This window comes from Capricornis sumatraensis, chromosome 5, assembly GCF_032405125.1.
Source record: "Capricornis sumatraensis isolate serow.1 chromosome 5, serow.2, whole genome shotgun sequence".
NCBI classification, from domain to species: domain Eukaryota; kingdom Metazoa; phylum Chordata; class Mammalia; order Artiodactyla; family Bovidae; genus Capricornis; species Capricornis sumatraensis.
In genome coordinates, this window is record NC_091073.1 from 91,224,432 (window position 1) to 91,251,769 (window position 27,338).

At 41.7% G+C, this 27,338-nt stretch overlaps 1 protein-coding gene across 1 annotated transcript in view; it reads right to left on the reverse strand.

The window, feature by feature from the left end:
• Positions 1-760: 760 nt before the first annotated feature.
• AASS (aminoadipate-semialdehyde synthase) overlaps positions 761-27,338 on the reverse strand; it is an 83,101-nt gene continuing 56,523 nt past the window's right edge. Inside the window, exons 18-24 of the mRNA XM_068972618.1 lie at positions 26,782-26,922; positions 17,437-17,604; positions 9,214-9,309; positions 6,775-6,890; positions 5,822-5,910; positions 5,137-5,313; positions 761-3,409 (exon numbers count right to left, since the gene is read on the reverse strand). Coding sequence (XP_068828719.1) covers positions 3,291-3,409; positions 5,137-5,313; positions 5,822-5,910; positions 6,775-6,890; positions 9,214-9,309; positions 17,437-17,604; positions 26,782-26,922 — 906 coding nt within the window. The 3' untranslated portion in view covers positions 761-3,290. The remainder of the gene's footprint in view (positions 3,410-5,136; positions 5,314-5,821; positions 5,911-6,774; positions 6,891-9,213; positions 9,310-17,436; positions 17,605-26,781; positions 26,923-27,338) is intronic.

Here is a 27,338-nt window from a genome sequence, read left to right on the forward strand (position 1 = left end):
CCCATGAAGTGATGGGACCAGATGCCATGATCTTCGTTTTCTGAATGTTGAGCTTTAAGCCAACTTTTTCACTCTCCTCTTTCACTTTCATCAAGAGGCTTTTTAGCTCCTCTTCACTTTCTGCCATAAGGGTGGTATCATCTGCATATCTGAGATTATTGATATTTCTCCCTGCAATCTTGATTCCAGCTTGTGTTTCATCCAGTCCAGCGTTTCTCATGATGTACTCTGCATAGAAGTTAAATAAGCAGGGTGACAATATACAGCCTTGACATACTCCTTTTCCTATTTGGAACCAGTCTGTTGTTCCATGTCCAGTTCTAACTGTTGCTTCCTGAACTGCATACAGATTTCTCAAGAGGCAGGTCAGGTGGTCTGATATTCCCATCTCTTTCAGAATTGTCCACAGTTTATTGTGATCCACACAGTCAAAGGCTTTGGCATAGTCAATAAAGCAGAAATAGATGTTTTTCTGGAACTCTCTTCCTCTTTCCATGATCCAGCAGATGTTGGCAGTTGAGACCAAGCCTTAATCAACTTTGATCCTTTTCAAATAGCATAGATATTTTCTCAACTGCCATATGTCCCAAGTATCTTACCTGCTTATTTTGACAGCAGGATTAGTTTCATATGCCAGAATATGAGCACAGTCTCACAGAAAGTTTAATTTATATCCCTCAACATAAGCATTTTTCCTTCAAAGAGAAAAATAAAGTTTTATTTGTACAACTTGATAAACAATTCTCACCCCATACAATTCACACAAAGTGCACAATTCAGTAGTTTTTAGTATAGCCACAGAGTAGTACCTCCATGACCACAAAATCAATTCTATAACATTTTCATCATCTCCCTCTCCAAAACTCCAAATTTGTTAGCAGTCACTCCCACTTCTCCCCAACATCCCCCAGCCCTAATCTACTTTCTCCATATAGAGATTTAACGATTCTGGACATTTCATACAAATCAAATCACACAATATGTGGCTTTTCCTGCCTGGCTTCTTTCACTTGAAGTTTATCCATGTCGTGGTGTGTATCAGTACCCAGTTTCTTTCTAATTGCTGAATAATATTCCATTGTCTGGATATGCCACATTTTGTTAATATGATGGGTATTTGACTTGTTTTTATTTCTGGCTGTTATGAATAATACCACTGTAAACATCTGTTTACAAGTTGTGTGGATGCATTTTCATTTTTTTCTATAGCTAAGAGTGGAATTACTGGATAATATGGTGACAGTGAGGTTGCTCAGACATGTCCAACTCTTTGCAACCCCATGGACTATAGCATACCAGGCTCCTCCATCCATGGGATTTTCCAGGCAAAGGTACTGGAATGGGTTGCCATTTCCTTCTCCAGAGGATCTTCCTGACCCAGGGATCGAACCCAGGTCTCCCACATTGCAGGCAGACACTGTACTGTCTGAGCCACCAGGGAAGCCTCACCCTGCACCAGGGATAATATGGTAATTCTATGTTTAACCATTTGAGGAACTGCCAAACTGTTTCTCCAAGCAGCCATACCATTTTATATTTCTACCAGCAGTTTATGAGGGTTCCAATTTCTCCACATTTTCACCAACACTTACTATTTTTTCACAATAACTATCCAGGTGACGAAGTGCTATCTCATTGTAGATTTGACTTCTATTTCCCTGATAGCTGACGTGTGTTAACCATCTTTTCATGTGCTCAGTGGCCTTTTGTATATCTTCTTTTGAGAACTGTCAATTCCGATCCTTTATCCTTTTTTTTTAAATTAGGCTCTTTGACTTTTTATTGAATACAATAGTTCTCTATCTATTCAAGTTCTTCTCTTACCTGATATACAGTTTGCAACAGTTTCTCATTCTGTGGCTTGTCTTTTGCCTTCTTGATGGTATTCTTAAAAGCACAGAAGGTTTTACTCCTGATGATATCCAATTTATCTATTTTCTTCCTTTTGTTGCTCGTGCTTTGGTGTCATTTATTTCAGAAGCCATTGCCTAATTGAAGGTCAGGAAGATTTACACCTGTGATTTCATCTAAAAGTGTTACAGTGTTTGCTCTTATATCTGGGTATTTGGTCCATTTTGAGATAAGTTTTATATGTGCTGTGAGGTAGGGAGTCCAACTTTATTCTTTTGCATGTGGATATCCAGTTGTTTCAGCACCATTTGATGAAAAGACTATTTTTCTCAACTGAATTGTCTTAGCACCTTTTTCAAAACTCAATAAACATTACTTCTGAACTCTCATTCTATTCCTATTCTACACTTTTTTAAGAATTGTTTTCTTAATATCATTTTTGCTTTATTCATTGATACTGTGTACCAGTACAATCAATTTTTGAATGTAATCCTGCAACTGATGAACTCATGTATTAGATCTAATGTTTTCTTTCTTAGATTATTCTTTTGCATTTTCTATGTAAAGATTATACCATCTGCAAACAGAGATAGTTTTACATCTCTTTCTAATATGGATGTCTTTTATTTCATTTTCTTGCCTAATTACCCCATCTAGACCTTCCAGTACAAGCTGAATAGAAATGGCATGAGTGTACATCTCTGTCTTGTCCCTGATTTCAGGGGAGAATCTGTCAGTCTTTCATCCTTGAGTACGATATTAGCTCTGGGTTTTTCATAGGTACGCTTTATCAGGTTAAAGAATTCCCTTCTATTCCTAGTTTGTTGAGTGTTTTTTATCACAAAAGGATGTTGGATTTGTTAGATTCTTTTCCTGTGCCTAATGAGCTGATCCTGTAGATTTTTATTTCATCTTACCTATTCCTTTTCTAAACATTAAAGAGGAAACTATCAGAAATGTCACTTTCTTAAATCATAATTTTACAAAAAGGCACAAATAGCATTATTGCAAAAGCTTGTAGACAGGTAATCTAGAAACATCCAGCTGAATCTGTCTGAAAAACAAAAGCAAAACAAAAGTAAAGCTGTGTGAAGAAATCTTCTTCTTACTAAAAAGATAAAACTTCATCTGCTAATTATAGGAAAATATATTCTTGTAAGGAAAAAAGTTGCATAATAAGTTAACAAGAGGTACAAGCATTATCACTTTTACATACACATTAAAAAATACATGATAGAATTGTTAAAGCTCTGATAATTACTGGCATTTCTTATAACATGTTTTCATATTAAAATAGAGATTTATATTTCAAAAATACCATTGTATTGACATATCAAAGCATATCATGCTTCATGTTTTAAAATATCACATTAACAAGCATGTTTACTGCACAGAAGTTCAGAGCTGTGTTGGCTGGGAAGATAAAATATAATTCTCAATTATAGTTTGATTGTGCTCTGTGTAGTATACATAATGCCTTCTGCTCTAATTCGCTCCAATATTGGTCCATAGATCTCCTTTGAAAAGGGTCCCATCAGGCCTTTAGCTTGAATTTCACCTAGAAAAAAGTAAGTTTGAAGATACCATTTTAAAGGTGGTAAGAATGGTTAATTTCTACAGCAAGAATTACCATATAGCAGTAAACTCCAAGTTAATGAATTGTTGGCAGCCTAGGGATTTTTTTTTAATAGTAGCTTAAATATCTCCTACTAAATTATTACATAATCAACACACTGTAAGGGGTTCATGGAAAGCACAGCTGAACTTAGGGGCTGAGTCTGAATTTATACACCTAACTCCATTAACTACCAGATCAGAGAAAAAAAGTATAAGAAGAAAAAAAACTTGTAAATCTAACTGGTCTGATTTGCTGATATCATTTTTTAACACCAACACAATGAAATTACACCAATCTGAGGGAATTCCCTGGCGGTTCAGTGGTTAAGACTCCACACTTCCACTGTAGGAAGCATAGTTTGAGTCCCAGTCTGGGAACTTAGATCCTACATGCTGCATGGTATGGCAAAAAAAATAAAATATCTGAAACCAATCTGGTAACTTGGGCACTGGCATGTTAGGATGCCTGAAAGAATAAATTTGGGCACTTTCCTTAAAGGCCATGATGACCTCATCCCACATCACTTCTTCACTATAGTTCCTCAATAACTAGTAGGTAGTTTCACTGTATATAGACTAACATTCCCTTGTGGCTCAGTGGTAGAGAATCCACCTGCCAGTGCAGGAGACACAGGTTTGATCCCTGGCCCGGGAAGATGCCCTGGAGAAGGATATAGCAAACCACTCCCATATTCTTGCCTGGAAAATTCTACAGACAGGTGAGGGGGGGTGGGCTGCAGTCCATAGGGTCACAAAGAGTTGGACACAACTTAGCAACTAAACAACAACAATATGCTACTATTGATATATCTTCTCTTTATTTCACATTTATATGCTTTGATGTTTTTTATTCCCTTCACACCTTTACAAGGACAAAATGAGGTGTTATATTCAGAGATAAGCTTACTGAAAGCATATATGACCTTAAGGAAAGTTGAAATTTGAATTCTTTTAGTTCAAAACATATACTGAACATTGACAGTATATTAAAATATGAAGATTAATAAAACGTGGCTTATATTTTTGAAGATCTGGAAGAGACTACCGTCTGCTATTTCAGTGTTGCTGCTGCTACTGCTGCTGCTAAGTCACTTCAGTCGTGTCTGACTCTGTGCGACCCCATAGATGGCAGCCCACCAGGCTTCCCTGTCCCTGGGATTCTCCAGGCAAGAACACTGGAGTGGGTTGCCATTTCCTTCTCCAATGCATGAAAGTGAAAAGTGAAAGTGAAGTCATCAATACAAAAAAGGGAAAAAGGAAAGAAAAGAAGGCAGTTAATATTCCCTGGGGACCCCTTCTATGTGATAGGAGGTTTATGTATTTTTTCACTTCAATGTCATACAACCCTATGAATTAGTGATGACAATTTCCCCACTTTACAGATGAACTCTGATGCAGAGATTCTAAGTAACTGGCATTCCATCCCTCAGCCATCTTGGGGCTTACATGGAATAGAAATCAGGTCTAACTCCAAAGCCCATGTTTTTTACTCATCACAGGGTGATCTCCCAGTCAGCCAGAACTTGGATCTTCTGAACTGGCTCACTTTTAGTGAAAGCCAGTGTCGTACTGAAGACTAATTATTTGATTAGTCTTGGTGTCATCCAGGTGTTGAATGACTTGGAGATAACATGGAGACAGAGTTGGTCCTTCAATGAAAGAACTTACCATCAAGTAACATCTTGGCTGCCATAGCAGTGGGTAACCCCACAGTTTTAGCCATGGCTGAAAAACCATTGACATCCCCATAAACCACAAGATCAATAGTTTTCTTTTCTAAATGTCCAGAAGGATGTCTGATTCCAAAGCTGTCTCTCATCACAATCATATCTTTCTCTCCAGGACCTTAAAATTAATAAATATACATTTGAAAATGTCATTATCATTACAACTCCAATACCATATTTCATCCCCCTGCTCCTCCCCTTCTGCGTTGAAGTTTTCCTTCCCATTATGTATATCCTTAAATAATTAGATATACTGCTTTGTAGCCCAAAGGACAAATTAAAAATTCAAGGAAATGATAACTCTGACCAGATTCCTCTGTGCAGACTGGTCTCACTGTAACCCAGTTACAGACATGAGGCCATCCTCTCTTCTCCCCAGAATGCTGCTTCAGCATTCCCTTAATGTGTCAAAAATTAAAAGTAAAACTAATCATGGTTTCCTTTGTCATGTTCTCAAGTTCACTCTTGCTTGGTAGTTCTCTTATTCTTCCCTCTGGAGAAATAGCCCTAGTGCTCTTTCCCTGACATCACGTTTGTCCATTCCCACTGTGTGACTCCTGCCAATCTAATTCGCTGGCTCTTAAGATCCTTCTTCTGGGATGTTCAGCTCACAGGCTATGGCCTACCATAGGAAAGTTTCACGGCCAGATGCTTGGAGAGGGCATCCACGAGAGACTCGGCCTGAGGGACTTGTTCATCCCCGAATAGGCCCAACCTGAGAAGAATAAGAGATGGCTGCATTAATTCCAAGACCTACATATACGCTCACTTGGGAAGCAGAAGGGAACACTCATTGGATTTCATCTTGAAAGGGCAGAATCGTAAGATGACAGCTGAAGTTATAGGACTCCCAAGTTACTGTAAAATAATAACAGTAATGTTTTCACCTTTAGAATCATCCCCAGACTCTCCCATGAGTGCTGCCTGGAGCCAGATCTGACATACCATCAGTGCACACTGTTGCCAAGCTTCTCCTGAGATTAACTTACAGGTTGGTTGTTCCATGTGAAGGATACCAGCAGAATGTGTATTTTAAAGTAGTTAAAGAAGAGTAGGAGAATCTCCCACAGGAGAGAAAAAATGCCCCACCTTTCTCAAAAACTGAGTAGTGATGTTTCTCAAAAATAAGTATTTCTCAAGTTATAATTGCCATTGAATTCCTCTCTCTACATACTTTTCAATCCCCTTATGAACATAGTATGCGAAGAGTTGACTCATTGGAAAAGACTGATGCTGGGATGGGTTGGGGGTAGGCGGAGAAGGGGACGACAGAGGATGAGATGGCTGGATGGCATCACGGACTCGATGGACGTGAGTCTGAGCAAACTCCGAGAGATGGTGATGGACAGGGAGGCCTGGTGTGCTGCGATTCATGGGGTCGCAAAGAGTCGGACACGACTGAGCAACTGAACTGAACTGAAGACAGTATGTGGTAATCTCTCTACAACGGGCCAACATTAGAGCAGTAAATTCATCAAAGACAATGTGAAATGTTTCTATCTTGACCTTTTTTTGACTAGAAAGAACTAAGTGATCATTGATCCAGTGTTTTGCCCTAGGTTGACTGGTGCATGCCTACCATTCGAGAGCCTCCAGCTGGGTTGTGTCTCCTCCCAGTTTCTTAAAGACAGCTTCCTTAAGCACATCACATTTGGAAGAGGATGAAATCCCAACTAGATCACAGAGGAGTTCTTTCTGGTTAAAAAAACAAGGATACAACTTCTAAGTTCCAAATAGAATAAAAAATACGTTTAGAGATTATCCTAGGAAGACACTGGACCTCAAATTGTAAATTAGAGATAATTAGCTGCCATCTATGTGGTCGCACAGAGTCGGACACGACTGAAGTGACTTAGCAGCAACAGCAGCAGAAACAGTAAATTGTGGCACACACATGTGATACATGTCTGCATACCTACACATCAATAAATGCATGGTATTTTAGAATGATATTTCAGCGATAAAAATGAGTCATAACACCAAATCAACACCAAAAGAGTAATATCATATTTATGATCACTTTGCCTGCCTTTGCAGATCCTCTTCATCACCCTTCACCCATTATCCCTTGCCCTCCAGAAGTCTAGGATTTGGTATTCTTGTTTTGGCCAGGATAGAGTGGAAGGATCTTTGCTGTGGTTGCTAGTAGCAACCACGATTCTTTTGTAAGTTCAGGAAATGAGGGAGATTGTGCAGATAATAAAATCTCAAGGAAGAACAGTTAAACAGTGGTCGTAGCCTTTTCCACTTTCTAAACAAGACTTTCTCCAGGCTGTGCTCTAGATTAAAGATCAACAAAGAAAAATAAATAAATAAATAAAGATCAACAAGCTTGCTCAGCAAGGGAAGAAGAAGGTGGGACAAGTGGGAAGAGTGGAGATGTATATGTGTGTGTGTATATATATATATATATATATATATAGCTCATAGCCTATGGCCTATCATAGGAAAGTTTCATACTACATATACACTACCATCTGTAAAATATACCTAGCAGGAAGTTGCTATATAGCACGGGGAGCTCAGTTTGGTGCTCTGTGATGACCTAGGTGGGGGGATGGGGGTTGGTAGGGAGAAACAAGAGGGAGAGGATATGTGTATACATGAAGCTGATTTACTTTGTTGTGCAGCAGCAACTAATACAACACTATAAGGCAATTATCTTTCAATTAAAAATCAAAAGCCTTCCCACAAAGAGGAAAAAAAAAAAAAACAACAACTAGTTCACAGACCAAATTGAGCTCACCACCTGGTTTTATAAATAAAAACTTTTATTGAAACATAGTCATGCTCATTTTTTTATGAGCAGTCTGAACTGAGTAGTCTGACAGAGACCATGTGACCCATAAAAGCCTAGAAAAATTACAGTCTGGTCTTTTACAAAAAAAAAAACCAGTTTGCCAGCCCCTGTTCTAAACTGTAGCTGCCAAGATAAGGGGACCAGCCCCAACAATGCTTGTACCAACCTTCCCAATCAAATTGCCTCAACATCAGATTCATTCCATGGATATTTATTCATTTCTGTCCAACAAGCTAATTTATGAAAGCTGAAACTTAGATTGAAAAAACTTTCATATACACAAAAAATGAGAATTTAAAAGCAACCAGCTAATAAGAATACCACAGCTTCACTGGGAGACATGGGATTAGCAGTACAGATTCTTATCTCCTTGGGACAGATTTCTGGCATCTGTATTGAAATATGGGCATGTTAATTTAAGTTGGACAACCAGTTGGTAACAAATTAATTCTTGGCAGTTAGTGGAAGCTTTACTGTACATTCAGTTCCAAGTCTCCAGGGCTTCCCTGATAGCTCAGCTGGTAAAGAATCCACCTGCAATGTGGGAGACCTGGGTTCGATCCCTGGGTTAGGAAGATCCCCTGGAGAAGGGAAAGGCTACCGACTCCAGTATTCTGGCCTGGAGAATTCCATGGACTGTATAGTCTATGGGGTCGCAAAGAGTTGGACACAACTGAGCGACTTTCACTCACTCCAAGTCTCCAAAGTTTCTTCTAACCCTGAGACTCTAGGATTTAAATACAATACAGATATGTGCATAAACTCAGTACTTAAAAACTCAAATTCCTCATGGTTACAAATGGTCAAATGAAAGACCTAATTTGGGCATTGGGAATCAGTTCTGGAATACCACCAGGAGCTCTCCTGCCTTCCCAGGTTCAGGAGGCCCTAGCTTAACTCTCATCAATGGGGCCAGCACTCAGACAAGCGGCAGAGCCCAGAGCCCAACGCAGAGGGCAAGCCCATCTCTCTCAGGGCTGAGGGGACAATCAAGTGGTACGAATTGCTACAGGAAATAGGCCCCATGGGTCAGCCTCCTTGTCCTCTCCATCCTCCCAAAATAGTGAAGGGAAAGGGGGCTTTGGAACTAGGACTTAACTTCCTGCACATACACCATAGGATGGGTTCTTTGCTGGTCAAAACCCCCGTGCAAACCTGACCATTTCAGAAGGCATTTCTGAAGAGCAGCAGACAATGTGTAATTCCAGAGCCACTCACCCAGGTGAGCGGATTGGCATCAGGTTGAAGGGCAGGAAACGCATCTCTGTTTATGAGACCCAGCTTCACAAATCCACTCAAAGCTTTGGCATACCCCTGTAACAAGAGTTGGTAAGCAACACATGAAAATGTCTTTAAAATTGTTTTTTAATTCTTTTGAAAAGAAGAATATCTTCATAATTCACTTCGAAAACTGACAGAAGATAGCCATTTGTATTGCTAGCATTGATGCAGCCACCCTTTGGTTCAAACCAAAATCAGTAGTGTAACAACCATTCCACTGGTTTACTTAAGAGAACTTGCGAAACAGGGTCTTTACTTTTTCTTGGTAACATGTGAGTGGTGCTTTTCTGACAGCATAAAAGCAAATTTCCTCTTGTGTTACACACTCAAGTCAGCAGAATTATATTTAACAGAACAGTTGTCCTCTCTTTTATAATGGAAGAAGGAGCATGTAAGAATATCCCCCAAAGCAGAAAATCCATTCCACTCCTTGAGTCATTATTCTAATGCAAATAAGGAGCAGGGGAAAAGTAAGAATTCGAAATTTCTAAAATGTCACCACTGATAAAAATTCCTCATGGGTCCTTCATTCTTGTAGGACAGGCCAAAGTTCTTGGCATGAAACCCATGCCAATACACCCCTCCAGTCTGACTCAACTAATGATCTTCACCACTCACATTCCCTAAATAAGCTGCTGGGCTCTTCCAGAGACATGGGCCTTGGTGCACACTGCCTGTGCCTGGAATGTGGTAACACCTCTTTATCACTTATGAAATGTTTACTTTTAAGACCCAGTTCAGTGCATCTGAACTTACTGCTAGGTAAGTGGGCACTTCCTTCTGCTCTGGGTTCCTGCAGTATTTTGTGCATACCTCTACAATGGCACTTAACACAAACTGCAATTCACTGTCTATTCAGCTGCTGAACTGTAGGCATAGAAAGTATCTGTGTCCTTCATCCCCATGCCCTCACCCCATTATCCATCATCCAGTATGCTAAAACAAAAACAAGTGACAGGATGCATGGATTCTGAATGATAATAAAGTGAAGGAAGATCATAATGTATGTTCTCTTGGGAGCAAATCATGGTAGGGGGAGGGTGGAATGAGAAAGTCAAAATAAGGGGCTTTATAGCCACTGCAGTTAGAGAGAAAGAAACAGAGAGAGAATAGAAGGATGAGGAGGAAGAGAAGGAAGAGGAGGAGGAAGAGAAAGGCAGGAAATTATTTCAGAAAGCAATAAAGTTAAGATATAGTTTCTGTTGCCATTGGATATTTCACCATTTAATGTGTGGATTTTCACATTTCTGATAAACTGTACTACTCAAACTGTTCAAAGGTTACTAATTAAAGAATTCACATTCATTTGCTCTAACCCAATGTAAATACAGTTCAAAGAGGAGAAAAAAAAAGCAGTAATTCCAGCTTGCTTCTAGGATCTAAGTGCCGGAGTGCTCTTCTTCCAAAATCTCAGATACTGAGACGTGTCTGAGCTATTTCTCAATTTCAGAAATATATTTTTACGGTGACCTCTTGAGATGAATTTATTATGTATATTCACTTATCAGTAAGTCCTTAGCAAATTACTGTGCTTAGGGCTGAGGCCACAGACATGAAATATGCATTCCCAACCCATGAAGACACTACAGTCCAGGAGAAGTCTCCAATAAGACAAGTGAATGAGGCCTGGTCCATAGAGAGCAAAACCATGACCACTGAAGACTGCCCTACAATGGGCTAGCATAGCTATGAGAGGAACAAGGAGGACTCACATAGATTGGGGGGAGGGGAGTCAAGGAGAGGAGTTAAGATACCATGCGAAGGTGATATTAAGCTGGGTCTAGAAGGACTCATGTGATAAGCAGGTGCAGGGAAAAAGTCAAAGTCTCCCGATCATATTTGAGTGACAGGGTCTCATCTCTAACAATGGAAAGAACATTCTGGCTACTTGAAGGGTTGCTGACATTGCTCAGGGTGATGGCCCTCATGGATATGAAATCTGTGACATCTTTCATTCTCTCAGGTTCAGTGGGGTGGTTCTCACCCCTACACATTCTTGAGAGCTTTAGTTTATTCTTAAATATCTTAAAATCCTCTATTTTGGGATCTATACATTTTACCAGAGATTATATACCTAAAGTTATCAGATGTTTAGGGGTGGCGACTGAGAGCACCAGGCTGCGATGGCACAGGAGCGGCCAAGGGGAGCTATCCCACATCTGAGGTCAGGGGCGGCGGCCAAGAGGAGCTACCCCACGTCCAAGGAGCTGTGGCTGCGTGGGCGCAGGAGGGCTGAGAGGAGCTACTCCACGTTCAAGGTCAGGAGGGGCAACGTCATCCAAGGTAAGGAGCAGTGGCTGCGCTTTGCTGGAGCAGCCGTGAAAAGATACCCCACATCCAAGGTAAGAGAAACCCAAGTAAGATGGTAGGTGTTACTAGAGGGCATCAGAGGGCAGACACACTGAAATGATAATCACAGAAAACTAGCCAATCTGATCAAATGGACCACAGCCTCGTCTAACTCAATGAAACCAAGCCATGCCTGCAGGGCAACCCAAGACGGGCAGGTCATGGTGGAGAGGTCTGACAGAATGTGGTCCACCAGAGAAGGGAATGGCAAAACCATTCAGTATCCTTGCCTTGAGAACCCCATGAACAGTATGAAAAGGCAAAATAATAGGATACTGAAAGAGGAACTCCCCAGGTCGGTAAGTGCCCAATATGCTACTGGAGATCAGTAGCATAGAAATAGTAGAAATAACTCCAGAAAGAATGAAGGGATGGAGCCAAAGCAAAAACAATACCCAGTTGTGGATGTGACTGGTGATGGAAGCAAGGTCTGATGCTGTAAAGAGCAATATTGCATAGGAACCTGGAATGTCAGGTGAATCAAGGTAAATTGGAAATGGTCAAACAGGAGATGGCAAGAGTGAATGTCTACATTCTAGGAATCAGTGAACTAAAATGGACTGGAATGGGTGAATTTAACTCAGATGACCATTATATCTACTACTGTGGGCAGGAATCCCTCAGAAGAAATGGAGCAGCCATCATGGTCAACAAAAGAGTCCAAAATGCAGTACTTGGATGCAGTCTCAAAAACGACAGAATGATCTCTGTTCATTTCCAAGCAAACCATTCAATATCATGGTAATCCAAGCCTATGCTCCAAGCAGTAATGCTGAAGAAGCTGAAGTTGAATGGTTCTATGAAGACCTACAAGACCTTTTAGAACTAACACCCAAAACAGATGTCCTTTTCATTATAGGGGACTGGAATGCAAAAGTAGGAAGTCAAGAAACACCTGGAGTAACAGGCAAATTTGGCCTTGGAGTACAAAATGAAGCAGAAAGTGAAAGAAAATGAAAGTGAAATCGTTCAGTCATGTCCAACTCTTTGCAACCCCATGGACGATAACCTACCAGGCTCCGCGGTCCATGGGATTTTCCAGGCAAGAATACTGGAGTGGGCTGCCATTTCCTTCTCCAGGGATCTTCCCAACCTGGGGAATGAACCCGGGTCTCCTGCATTGCAGACAGACGCTTTACTGTCTGAGCCACTAGGGAAGCCCAAAATGAAGCAGGGCAAAGGCTAATAGAGTTTTGCTAAGAGAACACACTGATCATAGCAAACACCCTCTTCCAACAACACAAGAGAAGACTCTACACATGGACATGACCAGATGGTCAACACTAAAATCAGATTGATTATATCCTTTGCAGCCAAAGATGGAAAAGCTCTATACAGTCAGCAAAAACAAGACCGGGAGCTGACTGGCTCAGATCATACACTCCTTATTGCCAAATTCAGACTTAAATTGAAGAAAGTGAGGAAAATCACTAGACCATTCAGGTATGACCTAAATCAAATCTGTTATGATTATACAGTGGAAGTGAGAAATAGATTTAAGGGACTAATCTGATAGACAGAGTGCCTGATGAACTATGGACGGAGGTTCATGACATTGTAGAGGAGACAGGGATCAAGACCATGAAAAAAAAACGCAAAAAAGCAAAATGGCTGTCTGAGGAGGCCTTACAAACAGCTGTGAATAGAAGAGAAGCAAAAAGCAACAGAGAAAAGGAAAGATATAAGCAAGATAAGAAAGCCGTCCTCACTGATCAGTGCAAAGAAACAGAGGAAAACAGCAGAATGAGAAAGACTAGAGATCTCTTGAAGAAAACTAGAGATACCAAGGGAACATTTCATGCAAAGATGGGCTCAATAAAGGACAGAAATGATATGGACTTAACAGAAGTAGAGGATATTAAGAAGAGGTGGGAAGAATACACAGAAGAACTGTACAAAAAAGATCTTCACAACCCAGATAATCACAATGGTGTGATCACTCACCTGGAGCCAGACATCCTGGAATGTGAAGTCAAGTGGGCCTTAGAAAGCATCACTACGAACAAAGCTAGTGGAGGTGATGGAATTCCAGTGGAGCTATTTCAAATACTGAAAGATGATGTTGTGAAAGTGCTGCACTCAATACGCCAGCAATTTGGAAAACTCAGCATTGGCCACAGGACTAGAAAAGGTCAGTTTTCATTCCAATTCCAAAGAAAGGCAATGCCAAAGAATGCTCAAACTACCACACAATTGCACTCATCTCACACACTAGTAAAGTAATGCTCAAAATTCTCCAAGCCAGACTTCAGCAATACGTGAACCATGAACTTCCAGATGTTCAACCTGGTCTTAGAAAAGGCAGAGGAACCAGAGATCAAATTGCCAACATCTGCTGCATCATGGAAAAAGCAAGAGGGTTCCAGAAAAACATCTATTTCTGCTTTATTGACTATGCCAAAGCCTTTGACTGTGTGGATCACAATAAACTGTGGTAAATTGTGAAAGACATGGGAATACCAGACCACCTGACCTGCCTCTTGAGAAACCTATATGCAGGTCAGGAAGCAAGTTAGAACTGGACATGGAACAACAGACTGGTTCCAAATAGGAAAAGGAATATGTCAAGGCTGTATATTGTCACCCTGCTTGTTTAACTTATATACAGAGTGCATCATGAGAAACACTGGAGAAGGCTGGAAGAAGCACAAGCTGGAATCAAGATTGCTGGGAAAAATATCAATAACCTCAGATATGCAGATGACACCACCCTTATGGCAGAAAGTGAAGAGGAACTCAAAAGCTTCTTGATGAAAGTGAAAGAGGAGAGTGAAAAAGTTGGCTTAAAGCTCAATATTCAGAAAACTAAGACCATGGCATCTGCTCCCATCACTTCATGGGAAAGAGATGGGGAAACAGTGGAAACAATGTCAGACTTTATTTTGGGGGCTCCAAATTCACTGCAGATGGTGATTGCAGCCATGAAATTAAAAGGCGCTTATTCCTTGGAGGGAAAGTTATGACCAACCTAGACAGCATATTCAAAGGCAGAGACATTACTTTGCCAACAAAGGTCCATCTAGTCAAGGCTATGGTTTTTCTAGTGGTCATGTATGGATGTGAGAGTTGGACTATGAAGAAAGCTGAGCGCTGAAGAATTGATGCTTTTGAACTGTGGTGTTGGAGAAGACTCTTGAGAGTCCCTTGGACTGCAAGGAGATCCAACCAGTCCATTCTGAAGGAGATCAACCCTGGGTATTCTTTGGAAGGACTGATGCTGAAGCTGAAACTCCAGTACTTTGGCCACCTCATGAGAAGAGTTGACTCATTGGAAAAGACCCTGATGCTGGGAGGGATTTGAGGCATGAGGAGAAGGGGATGGCAGAGGATGAGATGGCTGGATGGCATCACCAACTCGATGGACGTGAGTTTGGGTAAACTCTGGGAGTTGGTGATGGACAGGGAGGCCTGGCGTGCTGTAGTTCATGGGGTCACAAAGAGTTGGACACCACTGAGCGACTGAAGTGACTAAACTGACTAACTGATCAGAAAGTCCTAACTCCTGAATCCCCTGAAAACAATAGTCCCTACTTACCGTCTTAGAAGAAGAAGAAAACAGAATCAAGAATCTGCCAGACCTGAGGAGGGCATGACTTCACTTCCCACTAGAATTTGTCCTGTGCCTAAAGGCTTATGAAACGTCCATGGTTCTTTTATCTACCTAAGATGTTATCACTGACAGTTCATTTAGTTCCCAGATAGTGAGGAAATCACATTCATGAGAGCACAGGTTCCAGGAAATCTCACAGGGCAGTGAGATCTGAAATCAGATCCCTAAGTTTTAGAGATCTATGTATTTTAGCTATGTTAGTTATAGAGGGTTGAAGCCACTCAGGATCTCAAAGACCTCATGTGAATCTTTGCAAATGTAATTAGTAAAGGGTGGGTCCTAAATACAGTGACTGGTGTCCTGGAAAGAAGAGGACAGGACACAGTACCATAAGCAAGAGAAGATGATATGAAGATGGAGGCAGAGATGGGACCAATATGTCTACAACTTAAAGAACACCAGGAACTGCCTGCAATCACTGGAAGTGAGGTGAGAGTGGCAAGAGGTTTCAAAACTTCCAGAAGACCCAAATCTTGCACACACTCTGTTGAGAGGATACATTTCTGTTGTTAAAACTTTCATAGTAATTTGTTATAACAGCTCTAGGAAATCATTATCAGTTCTGTTCAGTTCAGTTGCTCAGTCGTGTCGGACTCTTTGTGACCCCATGAATCAGCATGCCAGGCCTCCCTGTTCATCACCATCTCCTGGAATTCACTCAAACTCATGTCCATCAAGTCGGTGATACCATCCAGACATCTCATCCTCTGTCGTTCCCTTCTTGTCCTGCCCCCAATCCCTCCCAGCATCAGAGTCTTTTCCAATGAGTCAACTCTTCCCATGAGGTGGCCAAAGTACTGGAGTTTCAGCTTTAGCATCATTCCTTCCAAAGAACACCCAGGACCAATCTCCCTTAGAATGGACTGTTTGGATCTCCTTGCAGTCCAAGGGACTCTCAAGAGTCTTCTCCAACACCACAGTTCCAAAACATCAATTCGTCGGCACTCAGCGTTCTTCACAGTCCAACTTTCACATCCATACATGACCACTAGAAAAACCATAGCCTTGACTAGATGGACCTTTGTTGGCAAAGTAATGTCTCTGCTTTTGAATATGCTATCTAGGTTGGTCATAATTTTTCTTCCAAGGAGTAAGTGCCTTCAAATTTCATGGCTGCAATCACCTTCTGCAGTGATTTTGGAGCCCCCCCAAAACAAAGTCTGCCACTGTTTCCAATGTTTCTCCATATATTTGCCATGAAGTGATGGGAGCAGATGCCATGATCTTAGTTTTCTGAATGTTGAGCTTTAAGCCAACTTTTTCACTCTCCTCTTTCACTTTCATCAAGAAGCTTTTGAGTTCCTCTTCAATTTCTGCCATAAGGGTGGTGTCATCTGCATATCTGAGATTATTGATATTTTTCCCGGCAATCTTGATTCCAGCTTGTGCTTCTTCCAGCCTTCTCCAGTGTTTCTCATGATGCACTCTGTATATAAGTTAAACAAGCAGGGTGACAATATACAGCCTTGATGTACTCCTTTTCCTATTTGGAACCAGTCTGTTGTTCCATGTCCAGTTCTAACTGTTGCTTCCTGACCTGCATATAGATTTCTCATTATACTGATTGTCTTAATCTGGTCACACTTGTAACTATTTTTCTGTGATTCAAAAAATGTATACTGGACATTCATATTTATGGTCCTAGTATCTACACTCTATTTTGTGGTAAAAAAAAAAAAAATTAAGATTTGCTTTGGGGAAGGTGACACTGGCTACATTATCAGCTCTGGGGATGAAAAACAAGGGCCAAAGCTGACTGGCACCTTTTTTTTGCACAGATCTCAGGGGCCCACAAGATAAAAACTCTACTTTTGACTGTGAAGATGAAGTTTTTCATTCTCACTGGATTGGAACCTAAGATCCTGCTACCATCCCTCCATTCTGTGAGACAGGAGACACAACCAAAGCTTGAAGGAAGAGCTGAGAGGTGGAGAGAAACCAAGTCCCCATGAGGTCACTGGACCCCCAAACCTGAGTACATCTGAAGCTGGCCCTCCACCTTCCCCCACACTTCTCATGAGTCAAAAACCATTTTTGTTCCAGCTGTGTTATCTCCTGAAACAATGATTCCAAAGAGTTCTCAGGAAACAGACTCCAATCTGGTTTATCATCTTAATTATTTTGATTATGAAGAAAAATTACATGCTTGCATTACTTACATCCAAATGGTCAACCTGTTCACCTCAAATAGAGCCACTTACCTTGTACCTCAGTGTCCCTCGTAATAAAGTGTGAGCAGATGGAATGCCATAAATCTCAGCATACTTCGTACTGTCTCTGTTAGGATAACCTTCCAAATTTAATCCAGGGAAATAATCCATGGGAGTGACTGAATCCAGAAAGGAGACACCTCCTACAGCATTCACAACCTGGGGAACATCGAAAAGACATGTGTGGAGTTAAAACAGCGGATTCTCTCTTTGGACTTATCTTCATCCTTCATATATATTTAAAAAAAAATCAGCTTTTACCAAAAAAAAAAAAAAAGCAATAGGTGATTTGAAAAAAATATTTTAATGGCTTCCTTGCTGGCTCAGGTGGTAAGGAATCCACCTGCAGTGCAAGAGACCTGGGTTCAATCCCTGGGTTGGGAAGATCCCCTGGAGGAGGGCATGCAACCCACTCCAGTATTCTTGCCTGGAGGATCCCATGGACAGAGGAGCCTTGTGGGTTACACAGTCCATGGGGTCACAAAGAGTCAGAAACGACTGAGGAACTAACACTCACCCTGGTCAACATCCCATGTTCAACCTGTCCCACTAATAACTTAATTCACAAGGGCATTGTTCCTCCAAACTTTAAAATCTGACTTAAAGCATTTCGCTTTTTACTAAGATCTTATTTCTGATTTTCCCTCACCCTGGATAAGATGACACTGAATGATGTCCCCTAGAGTTCTGTTTTTAAATAGGAAAGACGCTATACGAACAGATACTCAAGGTGCCTTCTGTGTTCACATAGAAATGGCCACATTCTCACTCTGTTCTTTCTCTTCACTCCCATCCCCCATCTTGAATGCTACATCAGGTACCATTCACATCCATTCACACCTGGCATTTACGGAGCACCTGCTATGTGTGTGCCAGGATGGCACCTGGGAATAGGACAGTGATGAATAAGACTCAGCTCCTGCCTCCACGCACTCCTTTCTTCACTGCACAAACCTTTATATAATGTCCACCAAGACCTGGAGCGGCACTAGAGCAGCAATAAGACACTCACAGCCTAGACCAGTCAACCAGCCTGTGGATGCCAGGAAAGGGAGTGGGGGCGACGCCCTCTCACAAGGACAATGCAATGAACACACAGTGAGACTCCAAAAAAAACCTAAATAAATAAAAGTGCCACCTCCTGATCTTACTGCTGGTGAGAAATTACAACAGTGATCCCAAGCTCTTCTGGTGTCCCAGGAATCCTCTTTCCTACACCTCTCCCTGCATCACACACAATCAAGATGCAGTGAAGGATTTTTCTCCCTTTCATCTTGAATAAGGGGCTAAATTCTTTCAGCTTGAGAGGCAGGTGATCATCCCTGAGGTCATGGAAAACATGCTGGAGGAATACAATCAGAACTGAGCATCCTGGTGGAATTAGACTCGGTCCTGCTCCCACCCCTGGAAACAATCTCTGACCGCGTCTTGAATAAGGGGCTAAATTCTTTCAGCTTGAGAGGCAGGTGATCATCCCTGAGGTCATGGAAAACATGCTGGAGGAATACAATCAGAACTGAGCATCCTGGTGGAATTAGACTCGGTCCTGCTCCCACCCCTGGAAACAATCTCTGACCGCGTCTGAGAGCGTCACAAAACAATACTGTTTGAGGGAGCTGGCGATGGACCTTTGGATGGAGTCTGGGGAATTTGCTCAAAGGAGCCGCTGGCTAAACATACTGCTTCGTGAGGTTTATCTGTTAGGAGGTTCGATGTGTATCTTGGTATGAAGGGGGAAATGGAAACATATGTATATAGAACTGAAGTCCCAGGAGGAAATGGGCAGTTCTGACCTCAGAGTCAGGCCTGGTGGGGTCTCCGCAGTGAAAGGCTCACTTTAGGGACTTCCTTGGTGGTCCTGTAGTTAAGACTCTGCCCTGCCAATTCAGGGGGCAGGGGTTTGATCCCTGGCATAGCTATTAAAAAAAAAGCCTCACTTTAAACAGCATCAAGCACCATCAAAAATTCCAAGAGGGAGAATCTGAAGGAAGTGAGAAATGCTTTTAGTTTAATTTTCTTGTGAAACTCTTCTGAACTTCACAGTAAACATTTCCCAAATGCACTTTTTAGAGAAAACTTCTTCCATCAGGATTCTAAATTTTTTTTTAAGTCTAATAAATAGGCAAATGTTAACTTTTAGAGTCTTCTCACCTAACTCTCTTCTACAAGCTATGGCAATTCTAAAATTTGGTTACATGTTTGAAGGTTAGGGATTTTTAAGAAAAAGTCAATAAAGAGCACTCTATTCCAGCACTGTACTAGTCAGAAATAAATCAGCTGGTTCCTAACTCCGTCATGAGATCCTTATAAGGAAAATAGGGCAATATAAGCTGAATGGTAATGATCCATTTAGTGATTGAAATGGAAGCCACTGGACCCCAACATTACTGGATAATTTGGTATCAATTCAGAGTTGTATTTGCAGTGACCTACCATGTTACTTATTCAGAAGCCCTGTCCTGTATGACTTGGACAAGAAAGAAAGACATACTTATCTATTTGGCAGAGAATGTGCATTTTTTTCCTGACTTGAAAACAATTACATCCAAGATCCACTTCCAGCAGAGACACTGGCTCATTACTCACTGCTGGTGTAGGCTGCTCTAAGTGCAAGACTTCCCCACATGTCACGCACACTGACATGTCTCCCAGCCACCAAGGACCACTGACAATAAGCTTGACTGCTAAACCGACAATACATTTAACACAAGCAGTACGCAAACAAGCATTTATGCAGGGCCCACTGTGTGCCAGGTGCCTTATATACATAACCTGTAATCCACACAATAACCCATTTTTCAGAGGTGAAAACTGAGGCTGAGACAGTCACTCAGAGGCAGATTTAAACACAGGTCTATTTGAATTTCATTTCATGCAAAGATGGGCACAACAAAGGACAAAAATGGTAGGGACCTAACAGAAGCAGAAGATATTAAGAAGAGGTGGCAAGGATACACAGAAGAACTATACAAAAAAGATCTTCCTGACCCAGATAACCACGATGGTGTGATCACTTATCTGGAGACAGACATCCTGGAATACAAAGTCAAGTGGGCCTTAGAAAGCGTCACTATGAACAAAGCTAGTGGAGGTGATGAAATTCCAGCTGAGCTATTTCAAATCCTAAAAGATGATGTTGTGAAAGTGCTGCATTCAATATGCCAGCAAATTTGGAAAACTCAGCATTGACCACAGGACTGGAAAAGGTCAGTTTTCATTCTAATCCCAAAGAAAGGTAATGCCAAAGAATGTTCAAACTACCGCACAACTGCACTCATCTCACATGCTAGCAAAGTAATGCTCAAAATTCTCCAAGCTAGGCTTCAATAGTACTTGAACTGTGAACTTCCAGATGTTCAAGCTGGATTTAGAAAAGGCAGAGGAACCAGAGATCAAACTGCAAACATCTGTTGGATCATTGAAAAAGTGAGAGAATTCCAGAAAAAGTGAGAGAATTCCAGAAAAACTGCTCCTAAGTCACTTCAGTTGTGTCCGACTCTGTGCGACCCCATAGACGGCAGCCCACCAGGTTCCCCTGTCCCTGGGATTCTCCAGGCAAGAATAATGGAGTAGGTTGCCATTTCCTTCTCCAATGGATGAAAGTGAAAAGTGAAAGTGAAGTTGCTCAGTCGTGTCCGACTCTTACCGACCCCATGGACTGCAGCCTACCAGGCTCCTCTGTCCATGGGATTTTCCAGGCAAGAGTACTGGAGTGGGGTGCCATTGCCTTCTTTGATTATGCCAAAGCCTCTGACTGTGTAGGTCAAAACAAACTGGAAAATTTTTAAAGAGATGGGAATACAAGACCACCTGACCTCCTTCCTGAGAAATCTGTATGCAGGTCAGAAAGCAACAGTTAGAACTGGACATGGAACAACAAACTTGTTCCAAATCCAGAAAGGAGTACGTCAATGCTTATATTGTCACCCTACTTATTTAACTTATATGCAGAATACATTATGTGAAATGCTGGATGAAACACAAACTGGAATCAAGATTGCCAGGAGAAATATCAATAACTTCAGATATGCAGATGACACCACCATTATGGCAGAAAGTGAAGAAGAACCAGAGTCTCTTGATGAAAGTGAAAGAGGAGAGTGAAAAAGCTGACTTAAAACTCAACATTCAAAAAACTAGGATCATGGCATCCAGTCCCATCACTTCATGGCAAATAGATGGGGAAACAATGGAAAAAGTGACAGACTTTATTTTGGGGGCCTCCAAAATCACTGCAGATGGTGACTGCAGCCATGAAATTAAAAGACGGTTGCTACTTGGAAGGAAACCTATGACCAACTTAGCATTATTAAAAAGCAGAGACATTACTGTGCCAACAAAGGTCCATCTAGTCAGAGCTATAGTTTTTCCAGTAGTCATGTATGGATGTGACAGTTGGACCACAAAGAAAGCCGAGTGCTTAAAAATTGATGCTTTTGAATTGTGATGTTGGAGAAGACTCTTTCTTGAGAGTCCTTCGGACGGCAAGGAGATCCAACCAGTCCATTCTAAAGGAGATCAGTCCTGGGTGTTCATTGGAAGGACTGATGCTGAAGCTGAAACTCCAGTACTTTGGCCACCTGATTTGAAGAACTGACTCATTGGAAAAGACTCTGATGCTGGGAAAGACTGAAGGCAGGAGGAGAAAGGGATGGCAAAAGGATGAGATGGTTGGATGGCATTATCAACTCGATGGACATGAGTTTGGGTAAACTCCAGGAGTTGGTGATGGACAGCGAAGCCTGGCATGCTGCAGTCCATGGGGTCACAAAGAGTCGGATATGACTGATCAACTGAATGAAACTGAAGTATTTGAATCCAACATCCGTGTTCTTTCTACTATACCATTTGTTGCTGTTGTCTAGTCACTAAATCGTGTCCATCTCTTTTGTGACCTCATGGACTATAGCCCACCAGGCTCCTTTGTCCATGGAATTCTCCAGACAAGAAACTGGAGTGGAAAGGTTTCCATTTCCTTCTCCAGGGCATCTTCCCGACCCAAGGATTAAAGCCACATCTCCTGCATTGCCAGATGGATTCTTTACCACTGAGGGATTTCATAGAGATTCTATGCCCCTACTATACCATACTGTCCCCTTAATGGTGCTCATTTGTGGGTCAATGTTTTGAGAAGGATATTGATGAACCAGGTCCAGCATTCCTGATCCTGCCACTGGTGATTCACCTGAAAATTGCATTAAGAATGGCTGCAGGCTTGGAGAGCAGCAGGTACAAAGAGGAGGCTGGGTGCTGAAGTCAAGGGGGTGGCAGGCAATAGAGACAGAGGCCGAGAGCCCATCTCAAAGCTGTGTTTGCAGAACACAATCCTTACTTATAGCTATGTGTTTTGCTTGTGAGTGACTTGGGAGAGGAGGCTGAAGGAAATGGTGGCAAAGCTCTGCCACGTCATCCCCAGATGCCATCAATGTTCCACCACCCATAGAGGGAAGACAACTCAGAGAAGACACAATCACTGTCTCCAAACATGTACAAGGAAATCAGATGTGTTGGAAACAGGATTAGAAGTTAGAAGTGGACAATAGTACCGGTAATAGAGCTCGTGGTCCTACATCCTTGCAGTAATTTCCAGTGAGAAACATCCTAAATCCTAGGCTGCTGCCTGAGTTGCTGGAAAAGCTTAAGGTTTTTATTTCAAGCAGAAGCCAGAGAAGCCACCTGGCTCTGCCGTGATGATTCTGTGAATTATGTAAGGCCTGCTCCATGGCAGAAGGTGATGGTGACAGAGAGGATGGAGGGACAAGAGAGGCTTTGAGAAGTCTAACAATCCAGGTTAGAAGATAGACTGATGCACTTGAATCGCTGAGTGAATAATACAGCATCCAGAAAGTTCTTAGACACAGACAATCAAAGTGTGGGAGTTCAGACAAGAGAATAGTTAACAGGGGCTGGAGTGGTCAGGACAAGCTGCAGTCACAAGAGGAGACCTTGAGAAAAGTATCATTTTAGCAAAGGAAAGAAAAGCATCGTGTTTTCTCTTGGTGTCCTCCACAGTGTCAGGGAGATGCAAAAAAGCACTCTTCTTTTACAAAAGGAGTTCAGGATGAAAGGGGGAAACTTCAAATTCAACAAATACAACTGCTACTTCCTGAAAACAACCTCTTGCTTTCCCTGAGTTCTCATCACCATTTCTTTCTTTATGCAGCTAATATTTGCTGGGGACTTAAGACATGCCTGACAATCTGCTGTTAAGCAGAGTGTAATCTATATGACCTCACAGAGCCCGACTTGCAAGAACCCTGCAAGGCTGGTGTGATTATGTTTATCTTCAGGCAGGGAACCCAAAGCTCAGAGAGATGAAATGATGGCTTGAGTACTGCCCAGCCAGCAAATGGCAGAGCTAGAACACCATGCCAGGCCCCCTGGCATCAGGCTCCCTGCTCTTTCTGTTGCACATATTGCTCTCCACTGACCTTCTCCTTGCTACAATCTTTATCTGGCCATATAATCTTTATATGGCCTCCTGACAATAAGCATTTTGAGCAACGGTAGCAGGAATTCTTCTTGCATTCATATGTAAGTTTATATCAAGTGTGGGTCAGTCTCTGATCCACACAGCAGAAGGTGGAAGGGGCTGTTGACACACAACAGGAAATCGGCAGTGGTGTAGAAAAGGATGTGTGCCCGGTAGAACCTCAGACGGGGGCCCAAACCTTCATGATTTGTAGACCTGGAGAACTAGATAGAACTTTAATGTCCACCATCAGGACACTGATGCCCAGTTGACCTTTACAACTGCATGGTCTTTGGTAACACTCAGGGATATCAGCACTTGGACCAGAACCTAGGGGTCCTGTTTTATAACCTGAAACATGTGAATGTGTCTTTCCAGAATCAAGGTAAAGTGTTCTGCTTGCTCTGTCATGCTTTAAGTTCAGCTCTGGTCCTCTGGTCATTAAATCAGTTCACCTCAATTTCAGCTGTACATTAGAAACATTTGGGAGGTTTTTAAAGATCCCCAAGCCCAGGCAAATCAGAATCTCTGGGGAATGTAGCACAGACATCTGTATTTTTTAAGTGCCTTGGCAATTCCAGTTTGTAGGCAAGGCTGGGAGCCACACTCATCATAGGTACAGAACCTAGTGGTTGACAATAACATTCACCCTAAGAAATTCTTTCAATTTACTTTTTTCACACAAAATACATTTAGATCACAGATACACTGAGAACTTATCATACTGCTGCCAGAATAATCTTTTTAAGACCCACGTCTGATCACATAATTTATCACTCCCTGTAGAGGTAGGACTAGCATGAGGTGAGTGAGGTGCTTGGGGCACAAAACATAAAAAGGAGCCCTTGATCAGGTTATATTTGTTCCCAAGTGTGAGTCTTTCTTTACAGTCAAGAGCATAAACTATCAAAGCAGATCAATGTGATTTGGACACTGGCAATCCCTGGTGGCTCAGATGGTAAAAAAAATCTGCTTGCAATGCAGGAGACCTGGGTTCAATCCTGGGGTTGGGAAGATACCCTGGAGAAGGGAATGGCTACTCACTCCAGTATTCTGGCCTGGAGAACTCCATGGACAGAGGAGCCTGGGAAGCTACAGTCCATGCCAGGGTACAGTCGATGGGGTCACAAAAAGTTGGACACAACTGAGCAACTTTCACTAATGCCAATTGCCATCTCTGACTGAGGTTGAGTTAGCGCTTCTTATGCCTGTTTCTATCATGGAAATCTTATCAGTTCAGCTGGCTCTGTCGTGTCCAACTCTTTGCAACCCCATGAAATGCAGCACGCCAGGCCTCCCTGTCCATCATCAACTCCCGGAATTTACCCAAACTTGTGTCCACTGAGTCAGTGATGACATCTAACCATCTCATCCTCTGTTGTCCCCTTCTCCTCCTGCCTTCAATCTTTCCCAACATCAGGGTCTTTTCAAATGAGTCAGCTCTTCACATCAGGTGGCCGAAATATTGGAATTTCAACTTCAACATCAATCCTTCCAATGAACATTCAGGACTGATTTCCTTTAGGATGGACTGGTTGGATCTCCTTGCAGTCCAAGGGACGCTCAAGAGTCTTCTCCAACACCACAGTTCAAAAGCATCAATTCTTCATGCTCAGCTTTCTTTATAGTCCAACTCTCACATCCATACATGACCACAGGAAAAACCATAGCCTTACCTAGACGGACCTTTACTTATGTCTCTGCTTTTTAATATGCAGTCTAGATTGGTCATAATTTTCCTTCCAAGGAGTAAGCGTCTATTAATTTCATGGCTGCAATCACCATCTGCAGTGATTTTGGAGCCCCCCAAAATAAAGTCTGACACTGTTTCCACTGTTTCCCCATCTATTTGCATGAAGTGATGGGACTGGATGCCATGATGTTAGTTTTCTGAATGTTGAGCCTTAAGCCAACTTCAGTATTCAGTATTTAAGCCACTTCAGTATTCTTGCCTTGAGAACCCCATGAACAGTATGAAAAGGTAACCTTATAGCATTGTTGTAAGAATTAGATGAATTGACACTCAGCACAGTCATGAGTGGCAGTGTCTCTGCCAGGCTGGCACCTTCTTAACCCTTAAAGCTGAGTACATCTCTTCCTGCTAATTTTCCTCTCCCCAACTTCCTCACCAAAATCAAGTCAACTACTCTTTCATCTGTATCACTGTGACATGTTAGCATACTTTGGAACTTCTCTCATTGAATTATACCAAACTTTTCCAGTGTCTGCCTTTCCTGCCATGAAGCTATCTGGTAAAAGAGGAGGTAAAAAGGCTTAGACCTGGATTTGAATCCCAGCTGAATGGCTGTGAGCATTCTCTGTGCCACAGTTTCCTTACAGTAAAATGATGAAAACAATACTGAACTCAGAGAGCTCTTACATTCTGCCACACAGCAGCTGGGAAAGAAATGTTAGTTTCTTTCCCTCACCCACCAAATTCTCCATCCCAACAGCCACCCCATTTCAGTCATGAGTTCTCTGAGATCAGGAACTTCACTCAGCGTGATAACCTTTAGTGCCTTTGCCCAAGTCTAGCATATAATAGGGACTCAGCAAACATTTGCCATGCTGAAACAAACTGCAAGATGACCAGCAGATACACTTGCAGAGCAGCTGAGTGTTTAAACTGCAGAAACAATTTGCAAGAAAGCAAAGAGGAAAGAATGAGCTTTGCTGGGGATGGTGGGGAAAGCACACTGAATAGAACAGAAAATACACACCAGGAAACACTGCAGGAGGGGGAAATGGAGGACAAGCAGCACAGCCAGCATTGAAGGGCCTTGGAATCAGGGGAATAGATTTTGGATTTTCTTAGGCAGTTATTTTGGGTTTGTATCTCTAACGCTTTGATGACCCTCCTTCACCTTTCCATTGAGCAGGTAGGTAGCGGGCTGCATTATGTTCATCAGAACTCCCACTGGACTCCAGCTAAATTTGTATCTCAAAGGATTGTCTGAATATTCAGGAGCTGGAAGGCCACCGCAGTAGGAAACATAAGATTCAATCTGTAAAATAAAGAATCAGCAATAAGATAGACTAATCTATCCAAATGATTAAGTACAATGACACAAATAAAGTAAACTTGTTAAAGTTTCTCCTTTCTTAAAGTTACAAAGGCTTTCAAAAATACATCCTTAAAGCCAAACACCACTTAAGTCCATTATATTTATATATATATATATTTTTTTAATCCTCTAGATACTGTGACTAACATTTTGCTCCATTAAAACTCCAACTGTTAGTTCAATTCTGCTTGATCATTGCCTCCTTTTAATTCAAATTATATATTTTATTATAATTTGGTTATATGTGCATTATTCATACTGATTAATATATTAATATAAAATATTGTTAATTGTATGATACAGCTTAATTAATTAGAATTTTTATTTGATTATATACATATATAATCTATTTTAGG